This window comes from Phyllostomus hastatus, unplaced genomic scaffold (assembly GCF_019186645.2).
Source record: "Phyllostomus hastatus isolate PE091 unplaced genomic scaffold, TTU_PhHast_1.1 phas_contig_58, whole genome shotgun sequence".
In the NCBI taxonomy this organism is placed as follows: Eukaryota; Metazoa; Chordata; class Mammalia; order Chiroptera; family Phyllostomidae; genus Phyllostomus; species Phyllostomus hastatus.
Window position 1 is genome coordinate 2,431,548 of NW_025333916.1, and position 20,235 is coordinate 2,451,782.

The 20,235-nt window shown below is 32.8% G+C and overlaps 1 protein-coding gene across 2 annotated transcripts in view; it reads left to right on the forward strand.

Moving 5' to 3' along the window:
- The window catches only part of CHD1 (chromodomain helicase DNA binding protein 1), an 82,294-nt gene that overhangs the window by 39,411 nt on the left and 22,648 nt on the right, over window positions 1-20,235 (forward strand). For both annotated transcript variants that reach the window (XM_045847810.1, XM_045847811.1), the window contains exons 16-27: window positions 3,447-3,609; window positions 4,776-4,928; window positions 7,311-7,382; window positions 7,723-7,872; window positions 9,982-10,130; window positions 10,498-10,594; window positions 10,746-10,841; window positions 12,872-13,048; window positions 16,297-16,457; window positions 17,793-17,834; window positions 18,922-19,052; window positions 20,009-20,147. In XM_045847810.1, the coding sequence (XP_045703766.1) occupies window positions 3,447-3,609; window positions 4,776-4,928; window positions 7,311-7,382; window positions 7,723-7,872; window positions 9,982-10,130; window positions 10,498-10,594; window positions 10,746-10,841; window positions 12,872-13,048; window positions 16,297-16,457; window positions 17,793-17,834; window positions 18,922-19,052; window positions 20,009-20,147 (1,530 nt within the window). The remainder of the gene's footprint in view (window positions 1-3,446; window positions 3,610-4,775; window positions 4,929-7,310; window positions 7,383-7,722; window positions 7,873-9,981; window positions 10,131-10,497; window positions 10,595-10,745; window positions 10,842-12,871; window positions 13,049-16,296; window positions 16,458-17,792; window positions 17,835-18,921; window positions 19,053-20,008; window positions 20,148-20,235) is intronic.

Consider the following 20,235-nt stretch of genomic DNA (forward strand, 5'->3'; position numbering starts at 1 on the left):
TGTATTGCTACATAAATTTGAATTCTCAGAAACATATTTCATAGTAAAATCTATAAGTACTATACATTTAAAAAATAAATTTATCACATGACTTTTTTGTTTATTATGGAAAATTTCAAACATAAACAGAAAGGTTATATAATAAAGTCTCATCACTCAGTTTTTTCCAACTTGTAGCCAGTCTTTTTAAATCTGTAGCTACCTCCACTTCCTCCACCTGCTATCATTTTGAAGTAAATCAGAGATATGAGGAGGGACCCAAAAAATCCCTAGAATTCATTTATTAAAAAACTGTGTGTTTATTCTTACATGCTTAAACATCATTCATCTTTATAGTACATTCCATTTGATGGAATGCACCTAGCAAGATGTTTTTTCACTGCTCAAAACAGTTTTTGAACTCATCGATTTTGAGGCCCTTTTAGTGCTTCTGCCATTTTTTATTTTGCCTTTTATATATATTTGATATATATTTATATATATAAATATTTATCTATATATATATAGATGCTATTACAGTTGTCCCATTACCCCCTCTTCATTCCCCTCCACCCTGCATACCCTCTCCCACCCACTTCCCCCGCTTTAGTACATGTCCATGTGTCATAAGTTCTTCAGCTTCTACATTTCCCATACTATTCTTGCCCTCCCCCTGTCTCTTTTCTACCTACCATCTATGCTACTTATTCTCTGTACCTTTTCTTCCTCTTCCCTCCTCCCACTCCCCTGTTGCTAACCCTCCATGTGATCTCCATTTCTGTGGTTCTGTTCCTGTTCTAGTTGTTTTCTTAGTTTCTTTTTCTTTTATGTGTGGTTGTTAGTAACTGTGAGTTTGCTGTCATTTTACTATACACATTTTTTATCTTCTTTTTCTTAGATAAGTCCCTTTAACATCTCATATAATAAGGGCTTGGTGATGATGAACTCCTTTAACTTGACTTTATCTGAGAAGCACTTTATCTGCCCTTTCATTCTAAATGAAAGGTTTGCCTGACAGAGCAATCTTGGATGTAGGTCCTTGCCTTTCATGACTTGGAATACTTCTTTCCAGCCTGTTCTTGCCTGTGAGGTCTCTTTTGAGAAATCAGCTGATAGTCTGATGAGAACTCCTTTATCACATGACTTTTTTGTTTATTATGGAAAATTTCTGTCCCCTTTTCTCGTGCTGCTTCTAGGGTTCTTGCCTTAATTTTAATCTTGGGTAATGTAATTATGATATGCCTTGGTGTGTTCCTCCTTGGGTCCAACTTCTTTGGGATTCTCTGAGCTTCCTGGACTTTTTGGAAGTCTATTTCCTTTGCCAGATTGGGGAAGTTCTCCTTTATTATTTGTTCAAATAACTTTTCCACTTGTTGCTCTTCCTCTTCCCCTTCTGGTACCCCTGTAGTTGAGATGGTGGAACGTTTAAAGATGTCCTGGAGGTTCCTAAGCCTCTCCTCATTTTTTTGAATTCTCATTTCTTTATTTCTTTCTGTTTGGTTGTTTCTTTCTTCCTTCTGGACCATTCCATTGATTTGAGTCCCAGTTTTCTTCCCATCACTATTGGTTCCCTGTGCATTTTCCTTCATTTCACTTAGCATAGCCTTCATTTTTTCATCTAATTTGAGACCAAATTCAACCAATTCTGTGAGTATCCGGATCACCATTGCTTTGAACTCTGCATCTGATAGGTTGGCTATTTCTTTTTTGCTTAGTTGTATTTGATCTGGAGCTTTGATCTGATCTTCCATTTGGGTCATTTTTTTTTCTTTCTCTTGTTGCACCTGTTACATATGAGGGGTGGAGCTTTAGGTGTTCACCAGGACAGGGCAACCCGGTTGCTGGGTTGTGATGCTATATGTAGCGCAGGGGTCTGAGAGGGAACAGTCCCGAGAGGGACGCTTGTTCTGCTCTCTGCTGGATTTCAGTCCCTTCCACCGCTTCCCCCCAGCAAACTGGGCCTTTCCTGTGCTGATTCCTGTGTGGGTGGGCTTGTGCACGTTCTAGGACCCTATGGGTCTCTCCAACGAACTCTCCTGTGATGCTGGGAGTCTCTTCCAGCCCCTCAACCCCCACAGGTGTTTTAAGGCTTTATTTCCCCAAGTTGGGACCCTGGGTTGCGAGGTCTGTCTTGCTCCCCAGTTTCTCCTGGTTTATCTGTGCGAGCTCGAATGTGGGACTGCCCCGCCAGGCAGCTGCCTTGCATGCCATGTCCCACTTCACAGTTGGCCACCTTGCTGGGTCTGCCGTTGCTGTCTTGTGTGCCTGGGATTTGTTAGCTGCTGCCTTGTGCACCCGGTGCCACCACTTTTTTTTGTCATGACCCCTCTCTGCCCAGCCACCTGACTCTGCCCCTCCTACCAGTCTGGGTGAATGTGTCTTAACTCCTTGGTTGTTGGACTTCCATACAGTTCAATTTTCTGTTAGTTCTGGTTATTTTGTTTGTAAATTGTTGTCCTTATTTTGCTTGTGTGAGGAGGCACGGTGTGTCTACCTATGCCTCCATCTTGGCTGGAAGTCCCTTATTTTGTCTTTTCAACCTACAAAGCATTTCCCTTTGAGCACTTTTTTCATCTGGAGAAACAAAAACAAGTTGCTCAGTGCAACATTGGGTGAATAAGGAATATAGGGCATGGGGGTCATGCCATTTTTGGTCAAAAACTGCTGAACACTCAGCACAACATTGGGAGGTGTGCTCTCCTCCTGAAATGGGCAAACTCATTGAGTCTTCAGGAAAAATTCACTGAAGCCAAAAGCATCCTCTCACAACAACGCCAGCTGGTACACCACCAATACAGATAGGATCCTAGAACACTCACCTGATGAAGAAAGCCTGTATCGTAGGCCCTCCACAAGATAATTTAGGTTTTTTTGGGTCTTGCCTCATAAGTATTTTAAGTTATGTGGTAGACTAACGCTGTAAAAAGGAAAAAAGTAAAAGATGGTAGAAAACAAAGTGGATCATGGCAAGAAGAAATGTGTTATATAATTTAGAGTAATTAGATAATCACCCATAATTTTTCTATAACTTGTGTATGTATTGTGTAATTGTGGTTTAAGAGAAATCAGTGTGGCTAAACCAGCTATCTTCATGAGGATTCCTTTAGGTCTGTGTATTAGCTTCCTGATAGAGTAAAACTTATAAGAAGGTTAAGATAGGTAATACAGTTGACCGTTTTTAAAGTAAATTTTTGGGAAAAGGATTAATACACTCTACTCACTATGTTACATTAAGCCTTTATCATTAATTATGTTCCAATAACAAGTTACTGTTAGTTTTACGAACTAGGTTTGTCAGTCTTGTAAACAATATTTGGTCTATAATACAACATTGTGAACTTCATAGTGGTACAATTTTGCTTTGGTGCCTGATTGTATGTGTGTGTGTGTGTGTGTGTGTGTAGTTTTAGAGTTTATCCTAGTAATTGTTCTCTTCTAAGCACTATTTTCATAATTTTTTTAAACAGATGGATATTAACCAGGAATTATAAAGCCCTCAGCAAAGGTTCCAAGGGCAGTACCTCAGGCTTTTTGAACATTATGATGGAGCTAAAGAAATGTTGTAATCACTGCTACCTCATTAAACCACCAGACAATAATGAATTCTATAATAAACAGGAGGCCTTACAAGTAAGAATTTTAAATTTGGGTAAAACAAAATTCTAGAAATGTTTGTTTTAGTTATAACTGAAAATGACTTTAATATATTGGTTAGAAGTTCTCTTTAATGGTATATCTAAGTAATGGTAATTTTTACCATTTAGTCCTTATCAAAATCCTTTAAAATTAAAACTTATTCATTTTGATTATTTTTCTAAAAATGAATCTAAATATGGGCTGTTGTAATTTATCTAGCAAAAATCTTGTATTTTTTATTGTGAAAATATTCACTAATAGCAATTATGCTGAATTTGTAAAATGGCAAATAGTAGTCTTAAAGCTTTTTTTTTTCTCAAGATTTAAAAAATTTATGATATAAATTAATGGGAAAAAGGTCAGATGACAATTTTAATAGGTTTTAAAACAACGTACAGGTATAAAACACCAGTTTTGTATTTCATAAGTTGCAGGAAGAAGAAACCCAGTCGTTGAACAGTCTACAAAACATATACCAGTAGATTACATGAAAGACTATGTACAATTTTCAGCTCTTTTTATATTGTACACAGTCTTAAGAAAGCTATCTTGACTTCAGATCTCACCCTTCCTCTCACTTCTGGAAGAAAAATCAGAAGTGTGAGCAAAGTGCAGTTGCCATCCAGCCGCAGTAGTGCTTTGAAGTGCTAGGATCATGAAGTTCCCTGTGTATAAATTAGAATACATTTTTTTACTCTTTTAAAAGGATATGTTTTTTTATTGATTTGACAGAGAGAAAGAAACATCAGTACAAGAGAGGAACATTTATTGGTTGCCTCCTGTACACGTCCCGACCCAGTATCGAACAGCAACCTTTTGGTGCATGGGACGATGCTCCAATCAGCTGAGCCACCTGGCTAGGACTCAGCTTAGATTTTTGGAGAAATAGTGTAATAAATACCAAATAGAGTAAGACCATGTCTTTTTTTTCCCCCTCCTGAAACTACAACAAAAACCTAGGTGCTAAAAGGCAAGGAAAATTTTAGCTTAAAGCATAGAACAAAATGATAAAGGTCCTAGAAAAATTAGTAAACTGAAAAAAACTTTTTACATTATGAAAATTTAAAATCTCTGTTTAACTAAAGTGTTAAGTGGGGCATTTGTTTCATTTGATTGGTTCTTTTAATAATTATAACATTTGTAATTTATTGTTTCCTTAGCACTTAATCCGTAGTAGCGGAAAATTGATTCTTCTTGACAAGCTGTTAATTCGCCTAAGAGAAAGAGGCAATAGAGTTCTTATTTTTTCTCAAATGGTGCGGATGTTAGATATACTTGCAGAATATTTGAAATATCGTCAATTCCCCTTTCAAGTAAGCATTTCATTTTGCCATTTTTGTTGATTTACATTTCACGTAATTCCTCAGCATGTTCTATAAACCTTTGAAAATCTTTTTCTAAATGAAGTAGATTTTTGTGTAGACTACTTTTAAGAAAATGTTTAAAAATTCTATTTGTCATTACTCCCTTTTTCTTCTTGACCTTACATTTAGCAGCAAAGCAATTTTTAATTTTTATTTTCTTTTAATTCTGTATTTCTCTTCTATGCTCAAATCTGAAGAAGCAGCCTTGTGCATTAGACTTTAGTCTGAGGAAGGAAAAGAGAAGTCCTTGTGAATGTTACCAGGACTGTTGCAGATTTTGAAGATTTATGTTCTGAGTTTTTCTAAAGCATAGCTTGCTGAATAAAACTAGATGACTTTAAAGAGGGTACCAGAGACCAAAATGGGTTTATATTTTGTCTATACAATATTTACTTTGAAATTCATTCAACATAAAATAAATACGAATGAGTGTTTAGTGTTAGAGTCAGGTGTTAGTTCCAGTACTTTGTATGTAATAATTTTAATCCAGTATATGCAACTAGTGAATTACTATGTATTTGCTATGTATAATGAGTAAATCCATATTTGCTATGTGTAAATGAGTACTTTTTTTACCCAAATTTTTGAGGGGAAAAATAAGGATGTGTATTATAGATGGGTAGAGCCTGAAAAAGATACCTTGTATCTTTTCTTGTGTTTTGTAATTATTTGTTGTATAAAATTTCTTGTACCATAATAGGTTCAAAAATAAATGCTAAAATTCTTTATAGTAAAAAAAATCCCAAGTATCTAAATAATAAATAAACAAATAGATGGATAGATAGATAGATAATTGAATTTAAAAATTAAAATGAAAGATTATTTTTCTCCCTGTATGTTTGGGCTAAAAACATTGGTGTGCATTATACATGGCAAAATACAGTGTGTGTATTTAATTCAGGCAGTAAAGTAGAATTAGAATGATCAAACTCAGCATACTTAATCCCTGCTCTGTTGGAGTTTACAGCAGGTAATTACAAATATCACATTACTATTCTGGTAAGTGCTATGAAACACAGATGGTTGGCGATATGGACATGATTGAGAAATATGTAGTCATTTAAGGGTAAAAGTAGAAAGAGTGCCATTGATTTTTTAAATAGCTTTATTGAGATAAAATTTTTATTCCATACAATTCATTCATTTAAACTGTACAATTCATTGATTTTCAATATATACGTATTCACAGATATATGTACCCATCACCACGGTCCATTGTAGAACGTTTTTAGCATCTCAAAAACAAACTGTACCCTTTAGCTATCACCCTCTGTTTCCCTATCCCTACCACAGCTCTCTTAGTTTTTAAACCATTAAACATACATGGTCAAATAAAAATATAGTACAGTAGTGCTTGTAAACAACTGTTCTATGTCCCTAATACAACACTTTTCCAGAGAGAATCATTTTTAACCATATTGTCATTTAGGTCATGCTTCAAAAAATGATATAACACTGTTCTTTATTTTAATTTTTAGTGCATTTTTAAATCATCACCAAGGTATGTTTTATTGATTTTAGAGAGAGAATAAAGGGGGTGGGGAGAGTGAGAGATACATAGATGTGAGAGAGACACACTATCAGTCACCTCCTGTATGTGCTCCAACTGGGAATCAAACCCGCTCAACCTTTTGGTATGTGGATGACATTTCAACCACCTGAGCCACCTGACCAGGGATGATATACCACTATTTTTTTTTCAGTTTCTTCTAATTGTAATTTTTAGTAAAAAAGAAAGAATACTATTTGAAATTTTATTTTTATTTTGGACGTGTGTTGATTTGCTAATGTTAATAAGCATTCACTATATCAGGCACTGTGCTAAGTATTTTACTACATTCTCTTCACTGAATCTTCTGTATTCTATGAAGTAAGTACTGTTGTTATGTCAATTTATTGAGGAGGAAACTAACAAGGAAAAAAGTCAAATCACTTCCCCAAGGCACCTATGAACATAAATGCAGGCTATTTGTTTAAAACCTCCAAATCAGTGATTCTCAAATTTTAACTGGAGGGTTTTTTTCCCTCAGAGTTTCATCAATCTGGGATGGAGCTCAATAATTTGCATTTTTAAAATGTATTTCTTACATTGAGTCTCCAGCAGAATGACAGCCTGTGCCATTTACTAGTTCAGAAAGCAGTCCTAGTAGTTAAGAGCACCAACTCTAGAGACAGAATACCTGGTCATTGTTTTACTGCCTAAAAAGTACCTTCTACTCTGACAGTCTTAGTAAAAGCAATTGTGCATTTCTATACATACTTAATTTTATAATTTATTTTAATTCCCTTTTAAAGTTTTTATATGTGATATTTTAATGTGTTTTATTCTAGAGATTAGATGGATCAATAAAAGGGGAATTGAGGAAACAAGCTCTAGATCATTTTAATGCAGAAGGATCAGAGGTATGAATGCTTTTAAAATTATAAATTGTTTTAGTCATTATTTTAGTCAATACTGTTTCAGCATAAAGCAGTTCATTTGCTTCAAAGTAAATTAGCCCACTTTCATTAGAAATTTTTTTGTATTTTATGTTTATTATTCCCATGTATAGAGCTGTATTTTGGAGCCTTCTTATTTGATTTTATAGAGGTGTATATATTTTATTAGTATTTTTTAAAACTACCTTTTGGTTTTATTGGTTAAATATTTTAAATTCAAAAGTCAATTTTAAAATCTCATTTTGATTATTTATAGTTATAATTTTGAGACTTTAAAATCATGCCTATTTATAATTCCTTATAGGATTTCTGCTTTTTGCTTTCCACAAGAGCTGGAGGTCTAGGAATTAATTTAGCTTCCGCTGACACTGTTGTTATATTTGATTCTGATTGGAATCCACAAAATGATCTTCAGGCACAGGCTAGAGCTCATCGAATCGGGCAAAAGAAACAGGTATTTTTTATTCCCCTTATTTAACTTTTTAAGAATCTTTTAATGATCCCTGTGATCTTAATTTATCCACTTGGTAAGATCTTTGGAACACAGTCATTGCTATATGAGGAACTCAAATTTACCAAAATCTCCTGGGAAGTCTGACAGAACTGAGATAACTATGCCTGCATAGAATCATGCACTCTCTTTTGGTAATGTATTCTATTTACAATTATGGGGTACGATGTTTTTCATTCAGTTTAAAATTTTAAAATGTCTTTATTGTATTTAATTGTTTTATTTTAACTACTTTAACTCAGAAGATTGAAAGAGACTTTGCTTAGTACATTGCTACCTCTTTGTTAGCCTGTATTTTATACCTGTGCCTATAACATTTTCTATGTAAAAAAGCCATTCTAATTTTACAGTTTTTGTACAACAGTTTGGCGGTTGTAACAGGCCTTGAGAAAAACTGTCCCTGTTTTGATACCTTGGTCCTTGTATTTTAACTCACTTGCCTCCATCTATATAGTATTTCACAAATTTCACCAAAGCAGGTGATATGAACAAATAAATATCACAAAAAGGCTTAGCACATTTTAATGCCTTATTATTAAACATTCATATTTTTTACTAAAAAATATCCTCGATTTGAAGCTAAAAATGTTTTTATTCAGGTAATTATCATAAAGCTGCCTTTCTAGGAATATGTCATGCTTCTTCCTATAATATTTTTATATTCTGGTATAATATTGCATACCCCTAAATGAAAGCTTGTTTAAAGTAGTAGTACTCAACTTCATTAGACAAAATGCAAATGACCCCTTTTTATAACAGTTGTTTTTAGTGCCCTCTTTTCTATCTTGAAATGGATACATGTAATTTGAAAAGTCGTTCTAATGCCCTAATAGTTATTTAAGTTAAAAAGAGAAAAAGACTTCTTTTCAAGTTGCAGGTATTTCAATCTATATGACTATACTAGGATATAAAGAATAAGTTTAGAGGTAAGAAAATAAGAGTAGAATTCATTCTTCTGAAGAACTACAAAAGAAGGAAAAGGCAGGGGTATACTGGTGCATGAGAGGATAAAAACTGGTATCAGATTAGATAATAACAGACTTACTCTTTATACAGAGTGGTACTTGAAGTGGGAATGACAATATGCCAAGGCAAATTATAGACTTAAAAGAGGAGAAAGTGAGAAAATACAATATTCTCACAGGTGAGCTGGGCCTAATATATATATGAAGAGTCAAAATATTCCTTTGTTATTGATGAGATGTGGAATAATGATTCAGTGCACCAAACAGGTATTTCTATATTGAAATGCTCAACACAGAGATAGACTTACATTCCATTTATACCATTTAAAGACCTTGGCCACCACGTTTCCTAGTAGGTGATAGAAAATAGAGCCTATAAGAAGGATACTATAGGAAGTTACATGGTAGACCTCTGAGAAGAGTATCTGAATAAGGTCACAACTATGCCACAAAGTCCACTATAATGCAGAATATCTAGTATCTCTGGTTTCTATACTATAAGTACTGGTAAGTCCACCTAATTATTGTGAACATTAACAATATTCCCGTGAATTTTCAAAATGTCTCTGTATGGCAGTAATGTTTGTTATAGAACCATTGACTTTGAGAAATGGGACAAAATTACTGCACTTCAGTTTTCGTCTATTTTGGAAAGCTTTGTTCTGTGACATGACCTTATCATAACTTGGAGATTGGTTTATAGATTTTTGGATTATGTGGAATAATGAAATATCAGAATTGAGAAAACTGGTTTAAGGTAGTCATAAGTTTACCATTTTTTTCCTTTTTTCATAGTTAAAAAATAATTTAAAAATTACTAGCATTCTTAATGTAAAGAAAGCAAAAGCAAATAAAACCTAATCAAAATGTAAGAAGGGAGGACATACACCCTCAGAAAAATCTCTGAATTGAAGGAGCTTAGCTTTGAACACATTGAGATAGATAGATAGATAACTTTCATTTTGCTTTTAACTAGTTGAAAACTTTATGTGGGATGAGCTTCGGTATATATTCCAATATTTGGGCACTTCAGGTTTACAAAACAAATCCTTTATTTCAGTTTGTTTCATCATGCATATCTTTACAGGTAAATATTTATCGTCTAGTTACAAAGGGATCAGTGGAAGAGGATATTCTTGAAAGGGCCAAAAAGAAGATGGTTTTAGATCATCTTGTGATTCAAAGAATGGACACAACTGGGAAGACAGTACTACACACAGGTTCTGCCCCCTCAAGGTAGTTACTTTAAAAAATACCAGTTTAGAATCCTTCACTGATTTTTTGGAAATGTTACATACTGTAAGCAGAACATTGAACTACTGTATTTCATGTAGCAGTAATTTTTTATTTTTTAAAGCACTGGACTAATATGTAGTCAAAGACATACATTTAGTACCTAGTTTTACCACTTTAGTTTTGTAATCTTGGGTGAAACCCCTTTAACATTTAGGCCTCTCATTCTTTTCTTTTTAAAATAAGTACACTGCTGATGCTTTACCTCCCTGTCTCATAACTGGTATAAGGTGACTATATCAATAATTAATAAAAGTCCTATGTTAAATGCTAAATTTTTAACTGTGGGTATTGTTTTTCTTGATTATAGTTCTACTCCTTTCAATAAAGAAGAGTTATCTGCCATTTTAAAATTTGGTGCTGAGGAACTTTTTAAGGAACCAGAAGGAGAAGAACAAGAACCCCAGGTGAAAAAACAAAACAAAGCAAGAAAACAACAACAAAAAAATCAAAAACCTTGCCTCAAAATGTATCACCTATTTAAACTATATTTAAGTATAAAGTACACTTCCTTTAAAATATATTAAAATATATTTAAAGATTTCTTTCTAATTATAGGAAATGGATATAGATGAAATCTTGAAGAGGGCTGAAACTCATGAAAATGAACCAGGCCCTTTAACTGTAGGAGATGAATTGCTTTCTCAGTTCAAGGTAAATTTTCTTTAAAATTTTTCTTTATAATGTAAATTGAGAGGGGCTGTTTTTATTAATGTTTTTATCTTAAAATTTGCTGTGATATATAAAATTATTTTTCCTTATTCTGACAAACCAGTAGCAAACCGATTTAAAAGGGATCAAATCATTTATGAATAGTTAACTTTTAATGGAGTGGGGAAGGATATTATTTACTTAAGTTAGCACCTAGAACAGTACTCAGCAAGTAGTGTGCCCTCAAATATTTGGGTAAAAGAATGACTGTGATCCCTTCCTTAAATTTTTTTGATTGATGTCTTTTATCTGATTTTTACTGGAGCGGTTTTGATGTTAGATTAATCTAAGCATTATTACAACTAAGAAAACTCAAGTAAATCTGTCAAAGTTCGCAGTAAGCTCCTATTCATACTTAAAAATACCCCAGATTTGGTGAGGGCTAAAAGGTTGCCATGAGTCATAAAGCAATAATGTTAAGTCAGCTGACCTCATAGAGTTAAGTTGTATGCTAATTATTTAGTATAGAGAAGCAGGTTTCTTTGGATTCTTAGCTGCTTTCCACGGGCCGAGGTTTGTAAGGATCAATTCAATCTCTCATTTGTTCATTCAATAATTTATTGATCACTTGTGCAAGGACACAGCAGTGAATAAAAACTTTTGTAATTTTAATAGATTACTCCACTACAATGTAGAAGATGTACTGTATTGGAGAAAGAATTAAAAAGGGAGATAAGTTTGAACATTATTTCAGTAATTGTGGTGAGAGATGAATGTTTCTGAAACTTGCACTGGCTCTGGATATGGTCTAATTAACTTTTTTTTTTTTTTAAGATTTTATTTATTTATTTTAGAGAGAGGGGAGGGTAGGGAGAAAAAAAGGGAGAGAAACATCACTCGGTTGCCCCCTGTATATGCCCCTGTTGGGGACCAGGCCTGCAACCCAGGTATGTGCCCTGACTGGAGATGAACCAGTGACCCTTCACTTTGCAGAGCAGTTGTGCTCAACCCACTGAGCCACACCAGCCAGGGCTAATTAACTCTTTCTTTATATGAAGTTATACTGTTAGCTTTTCTTATTTTGACTAATTGAAAATTTGGAAAAAGCAAGTTAACTAGAGTATACATTTATGCAATATTGATTAATTTTATTACCAGTAGTTCGATACTCACACACAGCTGGCTTTAAATAATACATATGAGAGTAAACACTGTTTTGAGCCCCATTCCTTATGATGGATAAGCATCATTTTTTTGTCTTCATCCAGTTATCTATAATTTTTAATGTATTGATACTGGCAATTAGCTTAAATTAGTGCTTCCTGTATACTAGACTGCCTAGTTCCTTAAATACATTTTTTAATCCTCAAAAAAGTTAGCGTGCTATTACTATCTCTTTTTTTAGAAGTGAAAAACTAGGGCTTACGGAAACTAAATAAATCTAGGGTTCTCAGGACTCCTGTAGCTTGTCAGTAGCTCTTTAGGTACTATTTTTATTATAAAAATAAGATTATTGGATTGTTCTATATCAGCTGGTAATTAATGGACTGGTGGGTTAATTCCTACAGAAGATGATTTAGTATGTTGCTACTATAAATTACTTTGTTGTTCTGTTTACTTTCTCTAGTTCTTTTGTAATAATTTAATAGCATGACAAAAGAGAATCACTCCTAAAAGAGAATTCTTAGAAGTCATTTGATTTGATGTACTTGGACCTAATAAAGAAAAGAAGTGTGGGGAGAGGTGGGAGAGGGGGCTGGATTGGGAGTAAAAAGGAGAAAACTATTTGAACAATGATTACAATAAAACTAAAAAAAAAAAATTAAAAAAAAAGAAAAGAAGTGAACTTAGATATTTTAGCATTCAGCATTCCTACTTGGTTTAATCTGTAGTCATACTCACTATCCTGAGGGACTTCCAGTTTTATTGTTTTATTCTGGTATGCCATTTCCTCCCCCCTAAAAAAAGAAAAATAAAATTTAAGGGTTTGGTTTTTTTTATCCTTATTCTGTTACTATTCTGGAATTCATCAGGTTGCCAACTTTTCAAACATGGATGAGGATGACATTGAGTTGGAACCTGAAAGAAATTCAAAAAACTGGGAAGAAATCATTCCAGAAGATCAAAGGAGACGATTAGAAGAGGAAGAAAGACAAAAAGAACTCGAAGAAATTTATATGCTTCCAAGAATGAGAAACTGTGCTAAACAGGTGACTTTTTAATTTAAAAGATATTTTTATAATGTAATATTATGTATGTCTGGACTGACGTCTTTTTTGTTTCATAGTTTTCTTGTAATGGCTTCACCTGGTTTGCTAATGTTTGCCTTATAACTGAGTTGAACAGTATTCCTTTCTCTTCTTTTTTGGAAAGAATTGTGTAGAATCAGTATTATTTCTTCATTAAATGTTTGCCAGTATTTGCCAGGGAAACCATCTAGGTCTGGAGTTTTCTTTGTTAGAAGAATTTTTAACTATAACTTCAATTTCTTTTATAAAAATGAACTATTCAGAGTAACTCATTTCTTGAGTGAACTTGGTAGTTTATTTCTTTCGAGAGATTGGTCTATTTTATCTAACTTGTTAAGTTTATGGACATGAAGTTATAGTATCCCCTTGTTATCCTTTTAGTGTCTATAGCATATTTATTGATTCCCTTTTTTTATTTTTTCTGTAAACTTTTTACTTTTTGGTGTAATATAAGTTAATAAAGTTATACGTTTTAGGTATGCAGTTCTATAACACATCATCTGTATGCTGTATTGTGTGTTCACCACCCCAAGTTTCATCACTGTGTGTCTTACCTTTCCCCTCTCCCACTTCTCGCCACCCCACTTTCCCTCTGTCTCCCTCTGGTATTCACCATACTGTTGTCTGTAGGGTTTGTTTTGTTTTGTTTTTTCCTGCTTAATCCCTCCACCTAAATTTTTCCTTGTTCATTCTGGTTAGAGGTTTATTTTATCTCTTCAAAGAACTACCTTTTGGTTCTTTGATTTTTCTGTTTTAAATTTTCTGCTTTTTTATCTTCTTTTTGGCTTTAATTTGCTCTTTTTTTTTTTGTCTTAAGCTACAAGCTTAGACCACTGAATCAAGGTCTTCCTTTTCTAATATTACCATTTAATGCTACAAGTTTCCAAGTCCTGCATTTCTGAATCACCAGATTTTGATATCTGTTGTGTTTTTATTTTTGTTCATTCAAAATACTTTTTTATTTCCCTTGTGGTATCCTCTTTAACCTGTAGGATTTCCCCCCCAGAAGTGTGTTGTTTAATTTCCAAATATTTGGGAGATTTCTCCAGGTATCTTTGCTATTAATTTCTAGCTTACTTCTGTCATAGTCAGAGAGCATACCTTGTGTGATTTCAGTTTTTTAAAAATTTGATATTTTATGGCCGAAACGAACAAAATACCAGATGTTTACATTAATGGTAACAGTGTCATGCCAAGTTATTTTGGATCCTGCTGCAAAAAGGAAAAAAAAAAACACTGGATTTTTTTTTTTGCATTCACTTTTGTTTTTTAGAATATAGCATTATAATATTAGTTGTCTTGATTACTGAGTTTTTAGTGCCTGTTTAATTTTTGAGTCTGAGGTAATAGGGACTTGCCTTACTCTAGACCTTGTCCTGCTATTCTTATCCCAAGGGTAGAGTTTTTTGTTTTCCTATAGCTATATTAGGTCTTCTCCTGTGCCTTCAGTCTAGTAGGTGAAATGGATCTGGCAAGGTTTCTTGCCTATCTTCTTAAAGGTGTCTGTCCTCTTAGTTCAGGGCTGTACCACAAAGTAAAGTTTTCTCTGAGTTCCCTCATTGCTTCCAATATTTCTCATGAGCACCTAGTGGAGGTTTGTGGAGAAGCACTTCAGGTTGAGTGCAGGTTCTGCCTTTATCTTTGGTTCCCAGGGATTCTATGCTCTCATGGTAGCCCACGTGCAGCCTTTAGTGAATTTTACCTAACTTCCTATTGCCTGCTTTTATGGTACTTGTCTACCATTCATGCTCTTCACAAGTGGCAGTGTTTGAGTCTCATCTCTTCTTACAAGCTGCTGTATTTCCTTATATTTGAGACTACCTAGATTGCCTTGCTGTTTTGATGTGTTTAAGGAAGTTATGATTTTTAAATTAGATTTTGTAGATTATGATTTTGTTGTCCGGGTAGGTGCAACCTACCAACTTTCTATATCCCACTCAGAAATGGAGCCAAATAATGTGTTTGGCCTGAAAGTGCCCATGTATGCAGTTTCTTGTTTGAGTTTATTTCTTCAAACCCTGTAGTGATTTCCTTTTACAGTAGATGGGAAGCATAGCATTATATTAGATCTTGTGAAAGAATGAAAGGAGGTTAAAACAAATAAGGACTAAATGCGCATTCTTAAAACTTTCAATAAGTGTTCAGCATATTAAAGGTATTCAGAATATGTACTGAGATTTTGGAAAAATTCTAATGACTTACAGAAAATAGGATTTGGTATATTTTTTAAACAACTAATGGATCTTTAGTAGTTTTTACTAGGCTTTTATGTGGTTTCAACTGGCATTTTTTTCTTTTAAATATCTGATCAACCTAATTAGAATACCAGTAAATGGATACTTAGGAGAACAGGGAGAAAAATGGCACATAATCTATCTACCCAGAGATGACCACTAGTAATATTTTTACATAATTCCAATTTTTTAATACATATAATTTGCCAAATTTAAATGAAGTATTAATTCAGAAGTTGCTTTCTTTCCTTTGATAGTATATAATGAATGTTAATTGTTCTACAGCACAATTTTTAATGACTTCTTAGCTTTCCATTGTATATATTATTTGTCTACTCTCTTTGATAAACATTTAGATTGTTTTCATTTCTTTTTTTAATTCTGTGATTATAAATAACTTCATTGGCCAGTGTAACTTCACAGTTCTGATTCGGGGAAAATGCCTGGGCGTATTGTTATTGGGTCAGCATAATGATCATTTTCAAGGCTTTTGATATAATATTGCTAAATTGCCCTCAGTCCCAGTTTAAATACCCACCAGAAGTGTGTTACTTTTCATTTTTATGTGACATTACTAGTATTAACTATTATTGCTTAGTTGGTGTTGGTCAAGTTGATGGATTAATAATAGAATTGCATTTCTTTGTTAAATTCTCATTTTTAAAAAATGTACCAGTGGGGCTTGTATAATTTTATGCTTGTATTATTTGATTGATTAAGCTTTCTCGTATCTTTACAAAAGGGCAGTGAATATTTTCCTGCTGATTTATAATAACACTTTGCTTATTAAGGTTAATTACTATTAACATGCTATATTTTCCTGTTTTATTGGCTCTTTAGTTTTATTTATAGAGTATTTTTGACATATAAAAATATTTGGATTTGTTAATTCTCGGTTTTTTAATAATTTTCTTTGCTCATAATAGAGACCTTCTTTACTTTAAGCTTGAATAAATTTTTAATTTTGAATTTCAGGTTAGTTTCAATGGAAGTGAAGGGAGGCGCAGTAGAAGTAGGAGATACTCTGGGTCTGATAGTGATTCAGTCTCAGAAAGGAAAAGGCCAAAGAAACGTGGAAGACCACGGACTATCCCTCGAGAGAATATTAAAGGATTTAGTGATGCAGAAATTCGGCGGTAAGATGATATAACACCATTTTATTTCATCTTGTTTTTATTAGAGGGTGAAGCTAAAATAGAAAACTCATAGTTTTCAAACATAAAGTATTAGAGAAGACTAATATATGATAATTATTTAGGGGTTAGGTGGGTTCTGCTTTTGGATATTCATTATAACTATGAGGAAAAGTGTTTGGCATCTAATCCTTGCATATTATTTATTTATTTATTATTAGTCTATTTCGACTGCTAAATTTTTTTGGTTTTGTTAATGTGGTTCAGAATAGTGGCCTTTTTGGTAATGAATGTATACTTTAGTACATTAGACTTACTTAATAAAAATTCTCACTGCAGTTATATGACTCCCAACATTACTATTTTTATGGCAATATATGGTAATATGGAAATAATTTAGTTCCATATTTTTCTAGTTTTTAAATTACAAAGTACTTTGTTTTTTTTGAAAGTAACCATGTTAAGGGTATTTCTGATATGTCCAAGTAGGAATTGAGGTAAGATTGACTACATAAAATAAATTGTTGTTTTCTTTCAAAATATGTTTATTTCTATATACAGATGTATTTATGAAAAATACAATAACCATTTACTTTTGTTTATGTAATAATTTGGTTATGAAATTTGTAAAAAGGTTGTTCATTATTGTATTTTGAGAGTTTGTTGTTTCTTTTAAGCCATTGTAACTCTTTTCTTTTACATCATAGACCTGACCAATAAAGTTCTTCCTCATTCTTTCTACCAGAAAATTAAATATGTTGTTAGATTTTATTAAGGTTATTTTATTGACCACCTGATTTGCTGGACTCTCTGTCTTTAGTTGAAGAGGCATTTCAACTTCTACTTTTCCTGGATATTTTCTCTCATCCATCAACCACTTGGGTAGCTTTGTTCTTAAGTAAACTTTATTTTCCATTGTTGGTTTAATATCACATATCTGAATTTAAACTATTTTTAGTTAAATTTTATCAACACTTGGAATATTAGGAAGTATAATATGATTGATAATTCTGGAGACACTTCCTGTGGTAGTCTTAAACCTTTTTTTTTTGTCTTGTGAAAATAATAAAGTAATTTCTAAAATAAAATTTAGCTTCTATTGTTTTATTTATATTGGTTTCTAAACATCATCCTGGGTGTTAAAATATTTCTTGTTTTATTTGGTATATGTTAATGTTTCAACACTTTGGTTTCTAGCATAGTTTATTCATTTTTGGTAGTAACAATACCTTGAATTAATTTGGATGCTAACAAGTTTTTTTCTTATTTTATATATTTGTACATATATATAATGGGTAGTGAAGCCTGCATTTAAATCAAACAATTATTTTCTGTTAGGTTTATCAAGAGTTACAAGAAATTTGGTGGTCCTCTGGAAAGGTAAATGCATCTGTTATTCTTATAGAATTACAGTGTGTTTTATGTGCTTGTCAGCTTTATTTATATTAACACTCAGTTTAGGTACTTTGTTAAATTTGCTTTTAATAGGCATTTACAAAGTTCATCTGTATCAACCAAAATTCAAGTATAGTTTTGAAAAATGTTTTTGTACCATCCTTAATTCTTTCTAGTCTCTAAAATTTTATCTGCCAATGAAGCTTTCTATAAAATACTTTGCATTTTTATAAATCTAAGGTATTTTTCAAATGCTTTACTTAGTTTTTATCATAAACTTATAAACTAATGGATTTATACTTAGAAAAACTGAGTTGATAACCTACCTATGTTAAAGACAGTTTTATTTTCCCTTACTAGGGAAGTTTCCTTAAGTTTCCCTAAATACAGCTTCTTTTTAAACAAACTATTAAAATCCAAGTTGCCAGGACAGGTTTATTTGTTGGTAATTTGGATATTCTTTGTCCTTTGTTATGGCAAACCCACTGTCTGGATGTAGAGTACAAAAACTCAAATTGGTTTAACTATTTTTTCTCTCCAAAACTCCCTCTTAAAATAAAGGTATTTTCTGTTTTATTTTTAGATGACTTGTATACAATACAAGGAAAGACTTGCATAATTATTTTTTGATGCAAAAAAAACATTTTAAACATTAATTATTCATACTGTCTATTCAGTTCATAGTAATAAAATATAGAACTTTTATAATACCTTTTTCATTTATAATTATAACACTTAACCACGTCCTTTTGAATTTAAGATCTCATCAGTGATGAAAAGCTCTTATAGAAGTGTTATTTATCAATCTTTATAATATAGAAGTATTATATATTATTAATTCTTCAAACTTGGAGTATACCAATTTGCTCTGTAATGAACTGATTAACTTTATTATTATTCTTGAATGTGTAGATGAATTGTTTCCTCATCAAATCTTCCTGATTTTTATATATCTTGTGCCAATTTTATGAACTAGAATTGACAGGGAATGTAATAGTGTGATTTGTGCACTTGAGATGGAGTGAAACTTAGTCTGCATATTTAACCTGAAAATTGTATTATTTTATTACAGATTAGATGCAATTGCTCGAGATGCTGAACTAGTTGATAAGTCAGAAACAGACCTCAGACGACTAGGAGAATTGGTACATAATGGTTGCATTAAAGCTTTAAAGGATAATTCTTCAGGAACAGAACGGACAGGTAATGTTAAAATGAGAGTGATTTAAAGAGCAATAAAGGGCAGTTTTAAAATATGCTTTTACAGAGTTATGCAGGTACTATATCTTATTACCTATTCAGTCTTAAAAGATACTTTACAAAACAAAGCAAAGCCATTGCTGGGTAATGGGAAATGGGGGACAGAATTGTATTATTGAAGGCCACAGAATCTGCCTGCCTGGTTTAATTCAAACTGGAAAGTGATGTTCGGAATTACTGTTAGTTGTACTATATTTTTAGCATATATGACTGGGAAAAGATATTGTAAGAATGCACATGTAATATTGGTTTGTGGCATAGTTACTTCATCATGTTTATTTTTTAATTCATCCACTAAATAAAAATATTTATTTAATTTATTTTTATTTTTTTATCCTCACCTGAGGACATGTTCGTTGATTTTAGTGAGAGGAGAAGGAAGGGAGAGAGGGGGGAGAGAAGCATTGATGTGAGAGAAAAACATTAGTTGATTGCCTTCTGCACGCACCCTAACTGGGGCCCAAACCCACAACCTAGGCATACATCGTCCGCAGCCTTTCAGTTTACGGGTTGCCACTCCAACCAACTGAGCCACACTGGCCAGGGCCACTAAATAAAAATATTTAGATTTAGTAATCAGATATACTGAAATAAAATCATACTAGAAATCTTATTTAAATGCTGGCCATATTAATAGACCGATATATCTTCTGCAATTGATAAAACACTTAAATACATAAAATACTTTTTATGAATCCACATCTGCTATATTTTAATCACTAATATGTACTAAAAAATCTTGTGAAATTTAAGGTTTGCTGGCAAGTCCCCCAATAATGTAAATCATACTAATATAGGTAAATAAGTAATACTTATTTATATAACTGATAACATGTTGCCTTTTTATTTTGTAGAGTTATATATATTTTACTTTTTTTACTTTTTTAAAAAAAATTAAGGTGGTAGACTTGGAAAAGTAAAGGGTCCAACATTCCGAATATCAGGAGTGCAGGTGAATGCCAAGCTAGTCATCTCCCATGAAGAAGAATTAATACCATTGCACAAATCCATTCCTTCAGATCCAGAAGAAAGAAAGCAGTGAGTTGATGGTTTCTATTGTTAAAATATTTATCGCGTTATTTAGTAATTTGGGTATGATTGCAGTTTAAAAATGTTTCTTATGTCA